Source organism: Olea europaea, chromosome 18 (assembly GCF_002742605.1).
Source record: "Olea europaea var. sylvestris chromosome 18, O_europaea_v1, whole genome shotgun sequence".
NCBI classification, from domain to species: domain Eukaryota; kingdom Viridiplantae; phylum Streptophyta; class Magnoliopsida; order Lamiales; family Oleaceae; genus Olea; species Olea europaea.
Window position 1 is genome coordinate 1,166,002 of NC_036254.1, and position 21,880 is coordinate 1,187,881.

A 21,880-nucleotide genomic window follows, 5' to 3' on the forward strand; every position below is an offset into this window, starting at 1 on the left:
ATGTGACAAATCTTTAAATTATACACTCATTATTTTTCATCAATATAATGTGCCTAATCACTAGTCTGAAGTGTAATTTTCAACGTTAGATAAACTAATTGACCCGTGGCAAGTGTTGGAAGAAACATACCCTGCTCAAAATGTGTGTTTCAAAAAATGTCGAAAAGATATATGAGATAGTTCATTGATTAATGTCATAAGAGCTCAATGGTCATATTTTCCCGATTCGTCGGGGAAGACACCAGCATAACTAAATTGCCTTCTGTATTCAAAACAAATATATTAAGTCATAAGTTACTTCTTCATATGCTCCAAATTCTAAAAAAGATAGCAGACATGGCATTAGAGAAATAGCAAAAGGGCGATGATCACAAGAATAACCGCAGTAATATACATTTTAAGCATGAACTTAAGGAACTCTTTTGATACAGAGACATCCATTATTGCATTTGAAAGGAGGAAGTAGAGATAAAATGGCAAGAGGAAAGCATAAAAGTATCTCATTTTCCACCCAAGGTAGGGAACTGCCCTGGATCTTCAATGGCAGGTGCTTTCACATTGCTCATCTCACCACCTCCATTGTAACCTCCTCTAGAACCACGCCCACGTCCACGACCGCGGCCACCAGGAGTGTAGTACCTATCACCCTCAGGTGGCTTCAAGAACTCGTTAATGCTGACAGACTAAACAATCCAAAACAAAATGTTGTTATACAGTTGTATTGCAGGAATAAATAGAAAAATGCCAATGCATGATCAAAATCGGCTACAGGAATAGAAGGTTTTGCAAAGAAACATGTCTGAAACCAGGCCACATGCAAAGTTACAACAACACGAGAGAGCACAGAGAAGTTTACAACAGTGGCACCTGCCCCATACAACCCATGAGAGTATATGTACACGAACAGTTACCTTTTTGGCTCTCTCTTCCTTCTCAGCCAATTCTTTCTTCTTATCCTTAAAAGAGCCCTACAGAACGAAATCAAGTTGATGATGAACATAGAAGAACCTATTTACATTGACATGCATTTTGAAGAACATGTCAAAGATAAATATAGAAGAGTAACAAGCATGAAAATAAATACTGAAAATAGATTAAATAAATTCACCAATTTGATGAATATATCATCATTATTTTTCTTGTTTGCAAGTTGTTGCATAGATTCAAACTCTTTCACGTCGACTTTCCTCCCCTCGATTTTAAGATCATGAAGAGCCTTCCTTTTCTCCACTAGAACCTTCTCGTACTCTTCAAGAGTCATCTCCTGCAATTTCAAGGACCATTTATTCCAGAACGTGTACAGAGATGACAACTCAGACCAAATTGGCATGCGACTAATGAAGCTAACCAAGTTACAAGATACCCTTAATCTGTGTTTTCTCATTTAAATGGCAAAAAGTGTCCAGCGAAAGTTAATGTTGACTAATAGTGATGCTTTCAGTCTTCACGTAAAACAGAACAGACAACAAACAAGATTTTGTTCCAGCAATCCAATGACATAATTGTCAATCATAAAGCACACGTGTCAAATAAAAATTGTTGCGTGTTAAAGACAATGAATAACAGTTCAGGGATTTGTTAAGTTAAAACCAAAACAAGAATACCAGTGCTATGATCAGCCTGTGCTTGCTGCATATTATTCAACATAAATTTCCACAAGGACATTTTTGGGATGAAGTAAGCAGATATCATGAATGCAAAATGCTAAGAAATTTGCTATGTGAAACCAGAGCAGTTCAATATTGGTGTCACCAAAGGATTCTAACAGAAGATTACTATTTAATAGCTAGAAACCCAGACTGCTGACAGAATAGCTACAAATTAAGTTATTCCAGCAATCAGCATTGTTGAATTCAGCTAGATGATTCTCTGGGAATATTCGGGAGAGGAAGAATGAAAACTAGTTTCACAAATATCTATAAATTCATCTTCACAAGTCATAAAATCTCATCACTGATGCTAAAAACACTACCAAGTGACATTCTCAGGCTCAAAGTGAAAGAGTATAGGTGGTACTTTTCATAGGATAAATAATCAATTGTAATTAGCTAGCATAAAAAAATAAAGGTTCTCTCTCAAGACATCATGTGATAAAAGAAGAGAATCAAACATCAGCCTGTGGAAGTAGGAGACAACTACCATTAAAGTAAATGGAATCATGAATTAATGCATATGAAGACCTTAACCTTATCCTCAGGTTCCTTCTCTTCAATTTCAATTGCAGATGTTTCCTTGTTTCCATCTACTGCATCCTCCTCTCCTGAAGGCTTCTCAGCATTCAGATTTTTCTCACCTTCATTGACGACTTCATCAGTAACTCTATAAAAAAGGTAGAAGGAACACTGGATTAGAAATATAAGACAAAGCATATGCCACTGTAGCCTTACTGCCAAAGGCACAAAGGAAATACTCACTCAATCTGTTCATCGGTCTGAGCTCCCCAGTTACCTCGGCCAGCTCCTTCACGTTTCATCTCATTTCTGCAACATGGAACATGGTTCACGACAGAATATAAATGTCAAAGGACCACAAAGACACAAAAGGAAAGGAGAAATTAGACAAAAACATTGCAATATACCCGTGCCCAGAGCCACTATGGCGATCAAAAACACGACGTGGCCTTTCCTGTTCACCTTCCCCCACTTCTCCATTGCTGAAACCACCTCGGCGACCGCCACCATAAGGACCACGAGATCCACCATAGCCACCTCGCCTTTCAAAAGGTTTCTTGGCATCGGCCTCACCGGATTCCCCTTGACCACCAGAAATTTCCACATTTCCATACGAGTTCCCATTGTTGGTTGAGTCTCTATTGTACCCACGGCCACGACCACGGCCACGCCCATATCCTCGTCCACCACGGCCTCCTCGTGCAGATTCAGGCCTTTCCTCCCTGACTGCTCAACAAACACAAATGTATGTATAAGGAATTATCAATGGTTAAACAGTAAAAAGTGAGGATATATATACATATATACAGACAGTTGATGAAAAGTACCTACCTAAAACTTAATTCGCTGCTATTTGGAGGAGATTATAAATAATAAAAGATTGTTTCAAGGGATAAATATAATAAAGCGAGAATTGATAAAATTGTGTGTGTCACCAAGAACAAAAAAAATGTGAGCAGCAGAAAAAATATGGCATGAATAAGTTTATCAAGCATTCTCCAAATGATGATAAAAAAGAGAGCAGAGAAGGCACTCCGTCCTAATTGCTGTACCTTCACATTTACAATCAAACTCTTTAACTTATGGTCACTCTTGGCATAGTGGTCCACATGGATAAAGTACAATTAATAGGTTGTTGCAAGAACACTTGGTCAGTGCAAATATTCCAAGAGCACTATGATGAAAAGTTTACATGCACCTCATTTTATTTTCAGTTTTTTCCTTCCCACGGCATGACATACTATACGGGGTGTATTCAAAGAAAACCAAGCCAAACCAAGGGAAAAGATTGGTGGAGAAATAGTACACGTCGTCTAAAAGGTAAATCTCAATTATAATATTTCGATAAATGAGGATTCCTACACATATTTTGAGGAAACTACTTATGATTGGCTTCATTATTTAATTGATGACTTGACAAAGCACAAAGCATATATTCAAAAAGACAGCAGATAGGAAATACACAATGTAATGGGCAATCCATAAGCCACAAAAGATCTCTGCTAATAACTCTACAAAGAGTTCTATTTTATCTCTGCGTGGACACCAGAATAATGAACTTTGGAAGCACAATATATATAGACACTTTCCTGTAATCCACAAGATATGAGGAAATAATACAACAAGAAGATATCTGCTGCACTACATATTCCCACAACCCAAAAAAAAAGGCATATACAGAATCTATGCCAAAAAGGCTCCCAAATTTAAAATTGATTACAAATGCAAGGAAATTGATATTATTAAGCAATATCATTGTCATGAATGATTATTAAATAGTTAAAAAAAACTTAGAATTTCAGAGACAATATAGTTCAAATAGAACAATACTGGTGAATATTTACAGATTCAATCCTTTCTGTTAGAACAATATTGGTGAATATATGCAGATTCTTTCTGCCCTTAAATTTATCAAAAATAACTTTGCCCCCAAATTTTATGGGAAAAATTTAAGCAATGGGGATATTGTTACATAAATTGAGTAAAAACACGTTCAAATATATATTTTTAAAAAATCTCTAATAAGTCTTAAACCCCTTAAAGCAAATAACAATATAATTAGCAATGTTCATACAAGAGAAACAATAAATCAGATATGTAGAAATTAATCAAAATCTTTGAATTTTTTTTCCATTCTTTTTCAAATTAACAATAGAAATAAAAGAAGCGATAGAGGAGCGCAACTGACCAGCCTGAGCCGGGGGAAGAGGCTTCGAAGGAAGCTTAGCACTCCCCGCAGCAGCAGCCGGCTTAGTTTGCGGCTGATGCTTGGGCGGCGTCGAGGGAGCTAGGGCTTTCTTCGGCTCAATCTTTTGGATAAGCTGCGACGGGTCCTCCGTATCATCGTCTCCCAACAAATCAAATGGATTCACTGTCGCCATTTTGCAGCCACCAGAAGATAAACCCTAGCTTTTCAGATATATCAAAAGCACAAATCCTTAATTGAACTCTTCATTCACGACCATTATTATAAATATAACAGATCTATGTTAAAGGATAAAAAGATAGTTGGGTTCGGTGAAACCCTAGCCGCAATGAACAGAAGAGGAGGTAGAGAGACACTGGTTTATCAGGAAACCCCTTTCTAGTTTCTAGTTTTTATTGTTGTTTATATGAGAATTCGTTTTACTTTAGTAGTAGAGTAGTAGTAGCCGATGTTTTATACGAGAATATATACGTACAAATCTAGTGTATGTACATACTGCATATAATGGGCTGGGCCAGTAACATGGTGATTGGTGGGAGCTGGAATTCTTGTTGGGCCATATTTAATTTATCCATCATAAAGAGAGTGAATCTATTTAGTCCTATTCGAATTATAAGTCTCGTCTATGTGATATTAGATAATAGATTTAATGAAATTTGAAATTAAATAACTCATATGATTATACTAATAATTTAAGGTCACATTAACATCACATTGACCTTAAATTATTAGTATAATCATATGAGTTATTTAATTTCAAATTTCATTAAATCTATTATCTAATATCACATAGACGAGACTTATAATTCGAATGGGACTAAATATCACTTTTCTATAAAGAAAGAGAAAAATAATATTCTTCTTAATTCTCAAAGTAATTTTATAAGGTTTGGTGTGAGAGTGTACTTGAGGATTTGAATGTGATAGATATTATGTAATTGTAATAATTTTTTTACAATGAACGAGGATTCATTGGATATGACTTTTGCTTTTGTTCATTTTTGTAAAAAAGTTTCACGAGAATGCTAGTATTTGGAAATTAAGGATTTGTCTGAGCCCTTTTTTGAGATAATAGATTTTGTGATAATAATTTTTTTGAGAATGTATGTTTAAAAAGTATAAAAAAATTAAAAAAATAGATTTACTTGTAACAATATGTTATTAGGAGAATGTGTGATTAATAATGAGTATAGAGGAAAATGAGTTTTTAAAGAATGTGTTTGTTGGACTAATTTCTAAAAGCTCTTCTCGTTAGAAAAAACATTTTAATAAAATTAATCGAATTGGCCCAAAATCTACTTTTGAGTCTCAATAGCACCTTCTTATTCTCAAAAAACGAAGCCAAATAGGTCCTGATCCTCTCTTTAATAATCCATGGTTATGCTGATTTTAAGTTATTTTATGTAACTCTTTTATATTATTTATTACAGTGTCGAGAATCCTAGAAAAGTACGTGAAAATACACCTAAAATTGGGGATGTGTTGTAAGCTTGACAAACGGTATTGTGATGTAAAAAATATTCTATACTTGAAAACAAAGAGACGTAGTGATGACAAAAAAATCCATCCTCCCCCCGTCCCGAACGAGTTGTCAGAGGGGGGGGTGAGGAGGGGTACCCAGTCGCGGGGCGAGGATGCCCAGCTCCGGACCCGCCCTGTGAAGGGAAAAAAGAAAAAGAAAAAATGATTAAAAATAATTTTATTTCTAGAAAATTCACCCATTAAAAATCCATTTTAAATTTATATTTTATTCTCTAATAATGACATAGTTCGAAATTTGGAAAATGTAAAAAATATATATAAAAAAAGAAAATTTAAATGTGGCAAAAAGTTGCCACGCCCAGTCAAGATGGGCAAGGCTGGGCGAGATTTGGCGCAAGACAAGGCGGGGGTTGGGACGCCTCACCATGTTGCCAGCCCAAAAGAGACCCTATTAATTTAAAACGACGACAGGGCGGGGGTGTGGAGCGGGACGAGGTTTGGGCAGACGGGGCACGAGTTGGGGTGGGGGCCGCCTTGCCCCATTGCCATCCTTAAAGAGACCCTATTAATTTAAAACAATTATGATATTCATGTAAACTAAAAATAGAGCTGTTGTGGAAGATGCATTGTATTCGTTATGAAGACTCTAAAACCATTTTTACCTTAAAGTCTAAATAATCAATTAATAGACCATTCTCACCTCTCTGTTACATAATGTTACCCGCACATTCGAACAATCATCAAAATTGTCGATGGTTGTAGGTATTTCAATGATTAAGTCAATTGTTGAAAAATACTAATATGGGCGAAATTGGACGGAGAGACAAGTAGACAAAGTTGTAGGTATGGTTTAACTTGTGTACCTTGTAATGAAAAAGACGTTTGATAATTTTTTATAAAAGTTAATGAAATATGTAATCGAAAATTTGTTAAAAGTTGTGGTTTTAATATTAAATTTTTGGCAACTATTTAATTTATTATTAATAAATAATAATCACTAAATGCATTTCATATCTCTTAGAGTCCTAATTATACTTCAAGTGCAAGAAAGAAGAGTCATGATTACATCAACCCAATTTGACTGACACCAGAAATATCTAGATGAAGACCCATCAAAACATCATATGATATGTTAGGTTACACGTATACCTTGTAAAATATGGGTGTAACAATTACAAACTTTAACGAGAACAACAGGAATTGTAATAAAATGATATTGTAACCCGAAGAAAGAGTTTGTTATATTAGAACGAATACTATTGAAGAAAGAAAAGAGTGCCTATTCCCTTCATCTAGTATTTTCGTACCACATGTCAAGAAGTAACTTGATTTATACAATCTTTTTGCAATATTGATTTGATTATTAATTTTATAATCTTTAACCATGGAAATAAAATAAAAATGTTACCTTAGTCTTGATTTAAATTTGAGTTTTTTGGAATATTTTTTTGTTAAAAGCAATGCTATTTAGAATTTGTAAATTTTGTAGAAAAAATTATAAATTTATGTATAAAATTATTTTATTTAAAAATGTGAGATTAAAAAGGAATATTAAAAAATAAATAAAAATGAAGACACAAATAGGGACATAAACTCACGGGGTTAATTTTACAACCCAAAAAAATTAGCGAAGTCATTGGCCCTTTACTATGTAAAATAATAAAGTGCAATTGTGCAAAGCGCGTAAAGCTTTTTTCTTTTTGCAGCCATTCCCCCTCCTTCCTCACTCACGCACTTTTCCCTCTATAACAGCTCAAAATAAAGTAATTTCACAACTTTCCTGCCGTCATCAAAGAAAACTTGCTACTTTTTCTTGATCCCCATGTTGTCTCCCACTCTCCTCCTCCACTGGCCTTCTTTTAACAAAAGAGAAAGATTATAACAAAATTCTCACAGGGGTTTCCTTCATAATCCTCCCTTTCTGCAGCTTCTCATTGAAAAGGTAACAAACTCAACCTTTAAATTGTTAATATCTTGTTCATTGTAGGGACTCTAATACTGTGTATTAAATGCACCCACAGTTTACGATTTGACCTTGTTATGGTTTGAATTTGATTGTGGGTTTATAGGATTATGATGAAAAATGTCTACTACTACAACTACAAGTAATAGCACAAATTCTACAGCAACAACATTCATCAAATGTGTAACAGTTGGTGATGGTGCTGTTGGGAAGACATGCCTTCTCATTTCTTACACTAGCAACACCTTTCCAACTGTATGTATATATATAATTACCTCCTTCCACTCTTTTCTATATTTTTACTTTTTTCGTTTTTTAATTTCTATTTTTCTTTTGTTCCATGTTTGTTTTCTTCACAGGATTATGTTCCAACTGTTTTTGATAACTTCAGTGCGAATGTGAGTGTTGATGGGAGGACTGTAAACTTGGGATTGTGGGATACTGCTGGTATGATTTTATAAATATGTATGCATATATTGTCTTCAATCTGTGTATATATGACATATCAATCTGCAAAGTTATACACTTCTGGTTTTCCAATATTCAAGCTAATCTTCTATCATGAAATCGGTATCGAGAAAAGTAATAATCAGTTGTATAATTGATAAATTGTGCTACTTCTGTTTTCTCAATGTGTGATTTTGCAGTGCTAACTCCAAAATTTATCTGGAATAAAGCTTAGTTTATTGTTGAATATGTAATTTCTCCTCGTATAATTTTAACAAAAATTTTGAGGCCTGGTCTCTGTCATTATGATCCAGCAGTTTTAATTGGAAAAGAAACTCTTAAATTTTGTGATTCCTAATCCGGTGACAAAATTATCTATAGTATTCTCGTCTATCTTGAATGTCAGATTTCTGAATTTAATTTTAGAATGTGAACATCAAATTGTCACTTTTGCCAAGCAAAAACAATAATTGTCCAGTTTTTCGTCGTTAGCAGTTGATATTTCAAGATTTTATCCTTCATGAAGGAGATGAAACCCATTTTATAAACAAAGATGATCTATATTCTTTAGGTGTGCATCTTTCTCTTGTTTTACTTTTGGTAAGTAGCTCTTGAATCCTGACATTGGAATGAAACTCGTGCAAAATTATGGATAGATCCCAGATTGAACAACTCAGGATCTGATGAAACTTGCCCCATCTTCTGTTAACAATATGATACAATTAACAAATTTAATCTATTTATGGCAGGTCAAGAAGATTATAACAGACTGAGGCCTCTTAGTTATAGAGGAGCTGATGTTTTCCTACTTGCCTTTTCTCTCATAAGTAGGCCTAGCTTTGAGAACATCTCGAAAAAAGTAAAAAAATAAAATTCTCTCAACTTTGAAAACATTGTCAAGTGGTAGTTATTTACTTTTTTGATCTTATAGTATTGGCTTCTTTTTTTGTTTTCTTTTCCTCGTTTGGTGGAGAAGTGGGTCCCAGAGCTAAGGCATTATGCCCCATCAGTGCCCATTGTCCTTGTGGGGACAAAACTAGGTGAGTATTCTTCATTCTACAAGATTTTATTAATTCAAAAAATGATTGTTACTCAACTTGTTACTTTGCTTTCCTTTGAAGCTTTTCCCCCTTTTCTTTTCTGTATTTTGACTGCTTAAAGTTTCTGAATTTAAATCTAAAAAGCAAATACTTTTCGTTTTCTCTTTCGCTGTATCTCCTATCAGGGCCAATATTCATGCAGTAATTTAAACAAGTACATTTATATTAACTCATTAGCTCGTAGTTGGATCTCTTGAGTTGCTTAAACATATACATTCTCATCATGTGTACAAGTTAGTTGTTTTATGAAAGAAAATGATGTGCTACGCTTATAATCAGCAGTTGATAGATGCAAAGAAATACATTTGATCAAACCCAGTAACTTGTAATAGGGATCTCCTTGGCTACTACTTAAAACATATGCATGCTCATAGTTACAAGTTAGTTACCTGGGCCAGTGTTCTGGTTCCTTTTGAAAGGTTGGTTCAATAAACACTGAGGCCATATTGTACTAGTAGTGACACTGGTATACAAATTTATTCAAGCAGAATATACAATGAGTTTCTCTATTTGTTCTTATTTTTCCTCCCAAAATGTCTAACTAGAGAATGCACTCTGCCATGCAGATTTACGAGAGGACAGGCAGTTCAAGAAGGATTATCCAGGAGCATGTACTATTTCCACAGAACAGGTCTATACTTTGGACATGTGCATTCTTTACTTCAGGAAAGTTCTGCTCTAGGCAGTTCTGTATCACATTTAGATTAATAATCCTGTCTTTGTACTCAGAGAAATTTGATATTCTTTTGGATGTTTGCCCTTCCACTTTTGCTTATCAAAGAAAGGATAATGTGTTAGAAACTCTTGATTGTATATGTTATCATAACAACTTTTACAGTATTTCTTGAATCCTCTATCACCAAACAGTTATAGGAAATAAATTTTGCCGGAATGACAAAAGGAAGGAAATTGTAATGGACACCTCTGAACCGCCCACTGCTAGAATTGTGTAACACACTCACTTTGATGTTGGTTCTTCTGAGGTTTCTCCTGCACTAGCCAAAAATCGGAATGTCTAATATGAGTTCTATTTACATTGAAATAATCGCATATTGGAGATATGTAATATCAAGTCCCACTTATGTTATAAACATATCCCGTTGAACATCCTTGCCTAAAAGCTGGTTGTGGGGGGGGGGGTGGGAGCTCTATACGCCCTGATGCCTTGTTGTGTTCCTTACTTTCAAACTCCATGCTTCAGCGCTGCAGCTTCCTTTGAGAATTTGATTTTGAATTTCCTAATAATCTTTTAGGGCGAAGAACTGAAGAAGCAAATAGGAGCAGTGGCATATGTTGAGTGCAGTGCTAAAACACAGCAGGTTTGACCATTTTTTCTGGTTTTTTCTAAAAATCTCAATTCATTTTTGGGTCGTTCTTAAACCAGCAAAGTAACAAAGGGCTGTAGAACTTGACAGCTGTACATACCTAAAGCTTTCCCGGGCCATTTTTACTCACTTATATTGGACTAAAAGATCTGGCTCCCCTACTAATCTGTTTTCACACTTCTGTTGGAAGTTGTATTTAATACCCTTGATTCAGAAAAGGTCTTTGATTAGTGAATGCGAGAGCTACTTATAGTTAGTTAGAACATCGCAAATATGATATGCTTCAAAATCATCTTACTACTAGAAAGAATCATCGGTAGAAATTAATGTTTTATTGTCTGCAGCCTACCTATAATATGATTTTCCTTTATCAAATGCAGAATGTTAAGGCCGTCTTTGATGCTGCAATCAAGGTAGTTCTGCAGCCTCCAAAGCTCAAGAAACTGAAGAGAAAATATAAAGTTTGCCGCATACTTTAATCAGATTCGCTAAAGTGCTGACATATGTTTGCAAGGATGAATATTTGTTGCTTATATTCTTTTTCTGGTCTGTTGTGACTTTCGTTCTTAGTGCATGGGGTCGGTGTTTCATCTTCCCCGTCCCCACCTAGCCACTACTCCGTCCACAATGAAATATGTTAGTTCTTCATATCTATGATGGGATCCCAGTATTGTGGTTGTAGATGTTATAACGTGTAGGAACCCTTTTCTTGTCTTGGCTTTTGAGCAATCATGTGTAAATGAATGAGCCTGAAAATTTTAACTCGTGTGAATTTATGATTATTTTTGGTTTGGAGGTTCGGTGAGTAAATGGATAAGTCAATCTTTCTTAACTTCTCGCCCTGCATCGAATATTATATTGTGCCAGGTTAAAATTGGACAATGCGCTTCTCCAAATTTTCATCTTATGTTAGAGCACACTACAATTTAGGTTACCATCATTAAGAAAAATTCATTTAGACCTTGTTTGAATTGCCCTTCTTCTTCTTTTTTTCCATTTTTTTTTTTTTTTTTTTTTTTTTGGGAAAATAGATTTCATAGTACTAATTTTTTGAAAAATGTGTGGTAAGTAGATTTTTTATTATTAAAAGATCGTGCTGTTGAAAATGAATTGTTTTTATTTATTTTTTATTTTTTTAAAAAGATGGGACTCAAACAAATGTTTATATTGTTCGTGTTCAAGTTTGAAGGCCTTACATTATTCGAGAATTGTTAGTATCCAAAATAATGAATTTGTTAAAAGAAAGTTTGTTTTATATTATTGATCATGTAAAATGATCATTTGACGTCTAATTGCCCCAACTTTATATTCGGAAGAATGTTGGAAGAAAATTGAATTGAGGTGCTAATATTGGCATGAATTTTGAGTGAGATTCGTATATTTATTTTGAAAAATCAAGATTGATTTTTGTTCTTTTTAATGAGAATATCAAAATTATATATTTACTTGCAAAAAATGATGTTCGGGTAAACGAGAAATTAGAGCTCAAAGTGATGCATGCCTGAAAATAGATTTTGTGCTTGAGGAAAACTAGTTTAAAGTTATCTCATATAGAAAAATAGATAAAGACAATGACTACTTAAATATGATCACAATTTAAAATGGTGAAATAATGTATAGTATAAATGCTCTCTTTACGTGCGTGTTTAAGGGTGCAAATCGTGGATTGAAAAAAGTTTCGTCATAACTCTCCCGACTTGTTAATTCTTACTGTAATTAATAAAATATTTTTTGCTAACAAAGAATACGTTTGTTTGAGCCCCATTTTTTCTTCAAAATGTATTTTGAAATAGCATTTTAATGAAGAATGTATGATTAAAAAATAAGAAAACATATTAATTTTGAGTGTAATATTATTTTATTGAACAATGTGTGATTGTAAATAAAAGAAAAAAAATGTATTTTAAAAATAATGAAAATCAAACAAGGACTTATTTTTATTACAATAATAATTGAAATTTTCTTTAAATCTGAATCCGAATGTCACTCCTTGAAAATATTTAAATATTATCATAAAGAGTAAAACAAATAATGTCATGAGTTTATCGATCCTTACAAATTTTGACGTGCTGAGCTAAGCTCGACGTGATTAAAAACAAGTTAGATCGTTCCTCATTTGCGTAGGCTAAGCTTGAAATTAAAACTAGTGTTTAATAAATCATTATTCCTTTACTTATTTTAACTCTGATCGGTAAATATTATTTATTTCGTATTGACTTATTAGTTAATTTTATTTTCAGTAAATTTTGAAACTTAGCCAAACATGGTATAAGATTACTCCATCGACCCTCTACAGTCGACACTCTCATAGTGGGCTACATATATAGTACAGATTCCGGGCCCGTTTGCTATTCAAATCTCGGATCTCCGCAAAAGGTAATCCCTCTGTTTTCTGTTTGGATAACTTTATCCAAACCCTAGCAGGATGATCTTGGAATCTGCTATTTGAACTTGATCAAGGTTTTCTGTTTTTATCTTTATTTTTTCAGAAAATGGCGACACTGAGGAATCTGAAGATAAAAACATCGACTTGCAGGAGAATAGTGAAGGAGCTTCACTCCTACGAGAAGGAGGTCGAGAGAGAAGCCGCCAAGACAGCAGACATGAAGGCCAAGAGCGCCGATCCCTATGACCTCAAACAGCAGGTCTTTTTTTTAACATATATATTACATTTATGTTTGAATTTCTATATTAGTTATATTCTAATTAAGATGATCTATTCGAATTTTATTAAATAGGAGTGGAAAATCATTTAGGAAATTGGGTTAATCCTATTATAGATTGGGATTACATTGATTGGGTAAACCATATTTACCTTTATAGGATAATTGCGTCATTTACAATCTTTTGACATTCTTCTTTCTGCAATTCTGCTGCATTTCCTCATTGAAGAGGCTACTAGAGTTTCTTCAGAAGTTCACAAACTCAAAACGAACACGTACTCCCTCTGTTGAAAATTTGGATTGTTTGATGACACCTATGGGATTTACATAGATAACTCTAATGGTTGTGTACCTTCAAATTGTGTCTATAACAAGACACCTTTCAATTCATTCGACAATGGTGGTTAAATATGAAGTTGGAATCCATGTGGCAGCACTATGGGTCAACTGGGCCGGAGTTATGCCTGTCATTTATAATCAACTTCGCAGCTAGTGAGTCTACGAAATGCCTGGTTTATCTATTGTGTTTCACCTTAGAAGTGAAAGCAAATTGTGCATCTTCCTATTCTTTTTGTGTATATACTGGACACTATTATTTGGGTGTGGCTGTGTTTCTATTTACAAGTTATTTTGGCTAGAGTGTATCCCTTGAGGCTTCATTCAAGTTGACCGCATGGCTTCGAAGACTGGAACCTAATTAGTTCTTTGATTGACAATGGATGGTTCCTTGAAAATATAAACTTTATGTATCGGACCAAATTATAAACCTCATGATTTCTTGTTCTCTTCTCATTTATTGACACCTTTTCTTTTGATGTACTTCTTACAGGAGAATGTGCTAGCTGAATCAAGGATGATGATTCCTGACTGCCACAAGCGCTTAGAGGCTGCTCTGGCTGACCTTAAAGCAACTCTGGTAATTTATAACATTGTTCTGAGAGCATGCTGTACTTTTTTTTTAATCTGTATTTTAATTTTGGTGCTTATAATCCTCCTCTGTTTCCCTAAATGAAATGAAATGTTCAAAAGAATGACTAGTTGCAAGAAGATGAAATATAGTAGGATTTTTTTATTTGGGACTAATTATTGTGAGGTGACTGCTGACCAGGTGACTTCCCCCCAGCACTTTGCTGTTAGGTGTTGTTTACATGAGTTAGATTTGATATCTACTTTGCAGTCCGATAAGAGTTCGTTACAGATCATTAAATTCTTGTCTCCAAACATTTTCACTCGTGTACAAGTTCAGCTCGCCCTGCATTTTTTACTATAAAAATTGAGCTATAGTGGATGAGTGGGTACATTGGCTTTGGGTGGGAAATGGTACAGTCGGTCTAGGTTGTTTACTTGGTTTCACTTGGTTGAGGGAGGAGTTAACTAAGGTTTATGGCTGAGCTTCATTTTCGGTCAAATTATGTTTTGTGCTGTTTCAATTTATTGGTTATTTTATCTCAGAACTCCAAAGCACCCTGCCCCAAAGTCAGCTGCAGTGCAGTGTTGTTGATCTTCTGTCTTGCTTGAAACTAGTTTCCTAAAGCATTGTACAGTTCATACGTTTTGCTTACAAATGACGATACATATCAGCCACTGCCTGTGCAAAAAGCATATAATCTAATGAACGTACACGTGAATAAATAATAAAAGCTTGAATGCTAATCAAATCAGTAGTTGTAAAGTCATAGAGTTAAAGAGACTTGATTAGTTTAATTCCAACGTCAAAGTCATTTCATTTTTGCGAGTGGCTTCTAATCAAGAACTCTAATTGCAGGTTGAATTGGAAGAGCTGAACCAAAAGGATGGCCCTGAAATCGAAGAAGCGCGAACCATCATACCAGAAATAGAACAGTTATTTCAATCTACAGAAGCTTAGTTTATCTGCCCCTGCAAAACTAGCGTGTGGAACTTCTATAACGAGTACTTAATGTTTGCAACCCACAGACTCCTATGGGTTTGGAACATCTTCTAAATTTCAGATTTTTGTGCATGTAGCAAATTGTACTTGGAATATCTGATCTTTTTTGTGAATTATGTGGATTGAAAATTAAATCTGTGCAAAGATCAGCTGAGAGTCAATGACATTGCTCAAGTTTATGGTAGTGGTCTATTTTGGTAGAAAGTTCATTTTAGCTGTAGAATGTTTTTTAGAGTGCTTTAAGGTTTCAACATGTGATGAAACGCTTGATTTGATGGTTTAGGGATTTCTCAAGTATCTAACCGCATGATGATACGAAGTATTCCTCGAGCACACGAAAATTAGTTTCTATTAATGATCGGGCATCTTAATCTATACTTTATTAAAATATGCCACAATGAGAGTCTATAATTTTTTATTTTATTTTAAAAAAAAAAAATAAAGAAGCAAACATTTGTGATTAATTTAAATATGTTTTTTTTTTTTTACGATTTGTTTTTTGAATTTAATTTATCTGCGGGCCATGTTGGAACTCACCAAGCAATTTCGCAAGGGAAAAAAGCAAAAAAGAAAGCCAAAATATATTTTTACGCGGTGTTGACAAGATTAGTTTAGCGGAATGCTCTGGCAAAATAGAAATACAATATTACCCATAGAAGTAAGACTTGTTCTGGTATGATTAGATTATATTTTGAATATTCAACAATTTTATATGAATTTAATAATAATGCAATTAATATAAATTATTTAACTGATAATAATGAGATTAAAACCTTCTTGTCAACTCATGATAAATTATATTTAAACATGAAATAAAAAGGAATAATTATAGTAGAGGTCTCAAACCTTTAAAATATTATCAGACTTTTTTCAAACATTTTATTTGTTGCAACCGTCATCATAAACATTTTGAAACTTTGTGGCGGAAGCTCTTTTGGATGGTTTCCATTCAAAATTTCGTTAGTTGATAAAAAATTTAACTTTGACTACATTTTTTATATTTTAAAAAAGAGTAAAAGGGTTACTTTCTATCTATAACATTAATCAAGTAATTAAATTAAAAAATCGGAAATAAAAAACACACACACACACATTGTCATATTCTTCCTCTTGCGTCACCTATCTCCACCTCAAATCCAAAGTCCACCCCTCATCACTACCTCCACATCAACCTTTATCCCAACTTGGCCAACGCTCAAGTTAAAGCAATAAGGAGAGCGAGAAAGATGGAATTGAATGTGAGGGAGAGGAAGTAGCTAAAGAATAAGGCGATTTGAGCAAAAATTAGGGCAAACCAGACTGCGAAGAATGAACCGGGGTTAAAATTGATGGAATCGAGGATATAGGCTATCATGAGGTCGACAGTGAGAATGGCGACAATCGGAGTTCCACCAAGTTCTAGGAGGAAGACGACGGATGGTATCAGGGCAATAGTGATTTTGGTGAAGAAGGAAGACGGCGAGTATCGGGAATTTCTAGCGGAAGAGCCGCTGTTGCTGTTGGTGGTGCAATGATAGATGGAGTAGAAAGAGCTAGGGCTAGGGTTTTGGTCGCCATTGTAGGAGGTAGTGGGAAACGAAGGGCGGCCAAGGAGGAAGATATGTATGGACAAAAGACCCTCGGCTGGAGCTTTGTTGGAAACATCTTCAATGGGGACCTCGGCAGTTATGGCGACGTCTGAGGAGGTGGCGGAAATGGGTGTTTGCAAAGGATAGGTTGGGGAAGAAGATAAATGTTTTCCCCCCTTCTTTTAATTTAATTATGTAATTATTTAATTTAATAAATTGAAAGTTACTATTTTGCCATTTATAAGAATATTAAAAATGTGGTCAGACTTAAGTTTTTTGTCAACTAACCGTAATTGGATGTTTTCCATCCATTGGGACCTCAACTGTAATGGTTCGAAATGTTTGAGGTAATGGTTGCAACAAATTAAAAGTTTGAGAACAGTCTACTAATATTTAAAGGTTTGAAACCTATGCTGCAATTATCCCAAATAAAAATCAACTTTTGATGGATACAAAATTAAAGTATACTTCCCGTCCGGTCATTGATGAGTTGTAATGGTAAACTCTCACCTCGGAATATCGCTTTTAAACTACGCCTATGCTAGCAGAAAAAGAAATAATGGTATTTAGATAAAGCCGTAAATCAAATAATGATGAGATCTTACCACACTTGTACATTTAATGAAGGTCATGAACTTGAACATTGTATGTCTACTTTTCATGACATTCAAACATTTTGGTTGACAATATCACGATTATTAGTGTTACATTTTTGATAAGAGTAGAATCAAATTAGGGTATCGAATAAATTTGTGTAATTGTTGACTTTAAATTTTGAATATCGATTTTAATTTATTAAAAAGAAAATTAATTTTAATATTATTGGGGTCTAACTGTGTGTAAATGTGTGGGTGTATACTCTATATATAGCTTCTGTTGTATTTGTTCAAAGTTGATTTAGCCGATGGCAGGACTCAGAGAACTCAAAGGCATTCTCAAAGACAAGGCTTCACTGTTCAAAGCAAATCTCTCAACTAATCGCCCTATGTCCTATGTTAACGTCACCGTCCTCCGTGCCACCACACACAGAACCACATCTCCGCCGTCGGAGTACCGCCTTGTCGCCATCCTCTCCCTTGGACAACGCTCAAGCATCATGGCAGATGCCTGCACTGAATCCATAATAAATCGCCTTCACAGAACCCACAGCCCCTACGTTGCCCTCAAATGTCTTTTTATTCTTCACAACATCATTTCTAAAGGATCCAGCACCCTCAGAAACCAGGTTCCAGCAGGTGGCTATAATTTTCTTAATCTTTCCGAATTCAGTTATAAGTCCAACGTCGAAAAACGAGAGATTAGCTTGTGGGTTCGATGGTATGCAAGTTTCTTGGAACTTAACCTAATGGTGAGTAGGGTTTTGGGTTTCTTTTCTTCTTCCCCATCTGTATTTTTTGACAGAAAAAGAGATTTGTTGAAGGAAATGAATACTTTGGTGGAGTTTATTGAAGGGATTTGTGAAGTTCCAGATTCTTTACACCTTCAAAGAAACGATTTGCTGCATGAACTGATGATTTTGGTAGGTGAAGACTATCGAGCGACTCAGTACCAAATCATTCCAAGACTCAGTAGTGAGACAGAATTTGCTGATCAAATTTCCAGGTTGAGTTCGACAGACTCGTCCGAGTTGATTGCTTGCTTGAAGAGATTGGAGAATTGCAAGAAGAGATTGACAGAGATATTTGCTAACAGGAAGCGACACGATGCATTTTGGGAGTTGATTAGTCAAAGAAAAATGGAGCTCGAGAAGATGAATCGAAACAGGGGAAGATTGCTGTTGTGGCAATGAAGAATGACGAGTTAATTGAGTCAACTCGGTTTGTTGAATGAGTAAAAGGAAAAATCAATTTTTAATTAGTTATTTTAATAGCTCCCTGAGTTGTATTTAATTTTCAACTTTCAAATTTTCCAGGTGTGATAATCCTTCCACTTGGAAAATACGAAGTTTCTTAATACTATGTACATTTGTGATTCGCCACTTGCCATGCATCTCTTGATGGGTCGGGTCGGGTCTAATTTGAGCCGGACCTAATCCAATTTTTAATTGTTGACTCTAAAAGTGGGTATCACGTTCGAATTTTGAGTTAATTATCATTAGGATTAAAGAGATAATAAATTTATGCATTATGCCTATTTGGGGACATTCTTAATCTATCTTTATTGTTTGGCCCAAAAATATGAACCTAATACATTAATAATTTTTTTTTTTTAAGGAACGTTTATATTTATTTAGTTAATTTCGTTAGAATATACGAGAGAACACTTAGGCATCATTCCTCGTGTCCCTTAGAACCCATTTAATACATATTAATTTTAATAAAATAAAAAGAATTAAGAGAAGGCCCGCCAAATAATAATGTGTACGTTGTTGTCGTTGAAAAAGTTGGACAAGTGCATTATTAGGAGAACTTTATCAATTTTTCAGGCTAAAAGGGTAAACAAACATTTAAATTTTATTGAGATATTATGATTAGTATCTATCAAGTTAAAGTGTTTTAACACAATAATTTTGGACCGACAATTTCTTGGATTTAGTGTTCGACCGTCAGTAAAAATCCATTTAGGTAGAATATGTAAAACAAAAATGAAAAAGGTCGCACTCAAATGAATTCCAAGATTTATGCTATAGAATGACGGATTTTGCCGTTTCTCCCGGGATTAGATTCAGGGGCGAGGTGACGTACCCCCTCCCCCTGCTTTTGCAGTAGAACCCATAGAATGACCCATCATCTTGTGGCACAATGTTTTGAATAATATTCCACGTCATTTATTTACGAAAATAATGATGGACAACGTATAAGAGCCCCTTTTCTGTTCCATTATTTCAAATTATAATGAAAAGGAATAGTAATTTTTTGAAAAATGTGTGATTAAATTTTTTTTTTTTAAATTTACGTGTAATGTTATTTTATTATAGATTAGTTTATTAGAGATGGAGAAAAATTAACTTAATTTAATGGGTGTCAAGCGGGGGTAAGAATTTGGATTACTCATTATCGAGATTGATATTTAAGATGAAAATCCAAAATTCAATAATTCTTATCTTTAGCTCGATAACGATTAAAATTAGAGTTTTAATAGATTTGGATAAAATTCGATGAAATTTATGGTAGAAAAGTTGTGGATCACATAAAATATGTGATTATTAATTATTTATTTTGACTTGATAAAAATTTAAATTTCAATCTCTATCAAACATTGACTTAATCTTTTGGAAAGTGTTACATGTATATAATTGTCTACATAATGGTGTCTATAATTACACATAGCACTAGATCCAACATTTAATTCAAATTTTACACTTGCACATCAATAACCTCATGATTGTCAATCACATTATGGATACAATTATATGCAATAATTATATACAAGTAGAATTTTCCTAATCTTTTTACCAATATTTTAAAACCCGGCCCGAGCATCGACCCGATAAACAGAAAGGGTCGAGGGTCAAAAGGTTCAACCGGGATCAAACCGGATGTGATAAATAAATATTTATAAACATTTAAATTTTATTTTCAAAATAATATATTATTAGATTTTTACACCATCAATTCAAGATAAATACTAATATGTCAAATGTACGTTTTTAATACAAATTTTAATAGTTTTTATTTTTTAGATCACTTAAAATCATTTCGAATTTAATAGTTTTTATTTTTTAGATCACTTAATAATTTGTATGATTAAAAAAATGTTTAGCAATTTATACAAATTGAGTAATTTAATTGTATAACCGTGCACCATGTGGCCAAAAAAGTATTGAAAAAGTGTGCTTTATTGACGTTTGTCAATCCCACATTGAAAGTGTGTTTTATTAAATTTTGTCAATCCCACATTAGAAGTTTATCAATTATGGGATTCAAAAAATAGTTATAAAAGAGCTCCAAAGGTGAAGAAGTCTGTATATGGGTTTCCATCTTTAAGGTAACCTTTTTATTATATAAATTTTTTTGTTAAAAAAAAATGTTGTGAAAATCGGTCAAAAACAGTAATCGGTTCCCCATTTTTTGTTTATTTGACCGATTATTAAATAATCGATTAATTTAGTATAATCGAACTGAATTTTGGTTCGGTTCCCGATTTTACCCATTGAACCGGCCAGTCCATTTCGATTTTACAAACATTGCCTTTTACACGTTATTCAATTTTGAAAAAAAAAAAAACTACTTTATTATATAATTCTTTGACAATTCTATGTGACAAAAGCATTCAGGTGAACTGATAACAAGCAATTAGTATATATTCGTGAAATTTACTTTTTAAATAAATGATTGTAAAAGAATGAAAAATTGTTGATTTACGTGTAATATTATTTTATTGAATGTGTAGTTGAAAATAAGAAAAAAAATTAATTTAAATTGATGAGATTTAATGAAGGCCAAGGCCAAATATCATTAATTTGTTATAGATTTAAAAATTCGGTTGGTCTCTAAATTTATATGTATGCTTACAAAAGTCTTTGCACTTTAACATCTTTATATTTAGTCATTAGCTTTATAATGTTTACTTGCTGAATTACATAAGTCCAAACTAACCCCTATTTGTCATCCATTATTTTATATTCTACTATATATATATTTTTTAGTACTTATTTTCAATAATATTTTTTTATTAAAATAATATTATACATAAATTCAGAACTTTTAATTCTTTTTTAACCACACATTTTCCATCAATCTACTATTTCATAATACATTTTTCAAAATTAAAAAGGTTCAAACACTACCTAATGGTGATGTTGATTAGACTCACGAAATAATTATATGACATAATTACAAACGTTAATAGCTCAGGTCATTTTTTAAGTTGTAAAAAATGTTAGTGTATTTTATTGGACATATATTAACATATATAGATTGCCAGAAGAATCATTACTTGACAATTTTTTAGGACCTGTTCAATAGTGATAATGAGAATTGATTTTTTGATCGTTAGAGAGAAAAATGGTTTCAACTTGTGAGCCAAAAAAGTCAAATATGACGATCGAAATAATAAAATAACAATAAAAAATTACATCAAATGGAGGCTTAATTAAGTAGCCAC

The 21,880-nt window shown here is 33.7% G+C and overlaps 4 protein-coding genes across 4 annotated transcripts; 3 read left to right on the forward strand and 1 right to left on the reverse strand.

Moving 5' to 3' along the window:
- Window positions 1-247: 247 nt before the first annotated feature.
- On the reverse strand, window positions 248-4,803 carry LOC111367076 (RGG repeats nuclear RNA binding protein A-like). The gene is made up of 7 exons (XM_022987777.1): window positions 4,360-4,803; window positions 2,579-2,897; window positions 2,415-2,480; window positions 2,187-2,319; window positions 1,109-1,264; window positions 912-968; window positions 248-683 (listed from the first exon to the last, which is right to left on the reverse strand). Exons 1-7 carry the CDS (start codon window positions 4,550-4,552, stop codon window positions 501-503), a joined length of 1,107 nt encoding a protein of 368 aa, XP_022843545.1. The 5' UTR covers window positions 4,553-4,803; the 3' UTR covers window positions 248-500.
- A 2,766-nt stretch (window positions 4,804-7,569) lies between these two features.
- On the forward strand, window positions 7,570-11,504 carry LOC111367077 (rac-like GTP-binding protein 5). The gene is made up of 8 exons (XM_022987778.1): window positions 7,570-7,801; window positions 7,929-8,077; window positions 8,182-8,269; window positions 9,019-9,128; window positions 9,246-9,309; window positions 9,936-10,000; window positions 10,623-10,688; window positions 11,075-11,504. Exons 2-8 carry the CDS (start codon window positions 7,943-7,945, stop codon window positions 11,171-11,173), a joined length of 627 nt encoding a protein of 208 aa, XP_022843546.1. The 5' UTR covers window positions 7,570-7,801; window positions 7,929-7,942; the 3' UTR covers window positions 11,174-11,504.
- Window positions 11,505-12,938: 1,434 nt separating this feature from the next.
- LOC111367078 (tubulin-folding cofactor A) lies at window positions 12,939-15,548 on the forward strand. The gene is made up of 4 exons (XM_022987779.1): window positions 12,939-13,070; window positions 13,184-13,339; window positions 14,187-14,273; window positions 15,123-15,548. Exons 2-4 carry the CDS (start codon window positions 13,187-13,189, stop codon window positions 15,222-15,224), a joined length of 342 nt encoding a protein of 113 aa, XP_022843547.1. The 5' UTR covers window positions 12,939-13,070; window positions 13,184-13,186; the 3' UTR covers window positions 15,225-15,548.
- Window positions 15,549-17,612: 2,064 nt separating this feature from the next.
- On the forward strand, window positions 17,613-18,878 carry LOC111367079 (putative clathrin assembly protein At4g40080). Its single transcript, XM_022987780.1, has one exon. It carries the CDS (start codon window positions 17,739-17,741, stop codon window positions 18,621-18,623), a length of 885 nt encoding a protein of 294 aa, XP_022843548.1. The 5' UTR covers window positions 17,613-17,738; the 3' UTR covers window positions 18,624-18,878.
- Window positions 18,879-21,880: the final 3,002 nt, after the last annotated feature.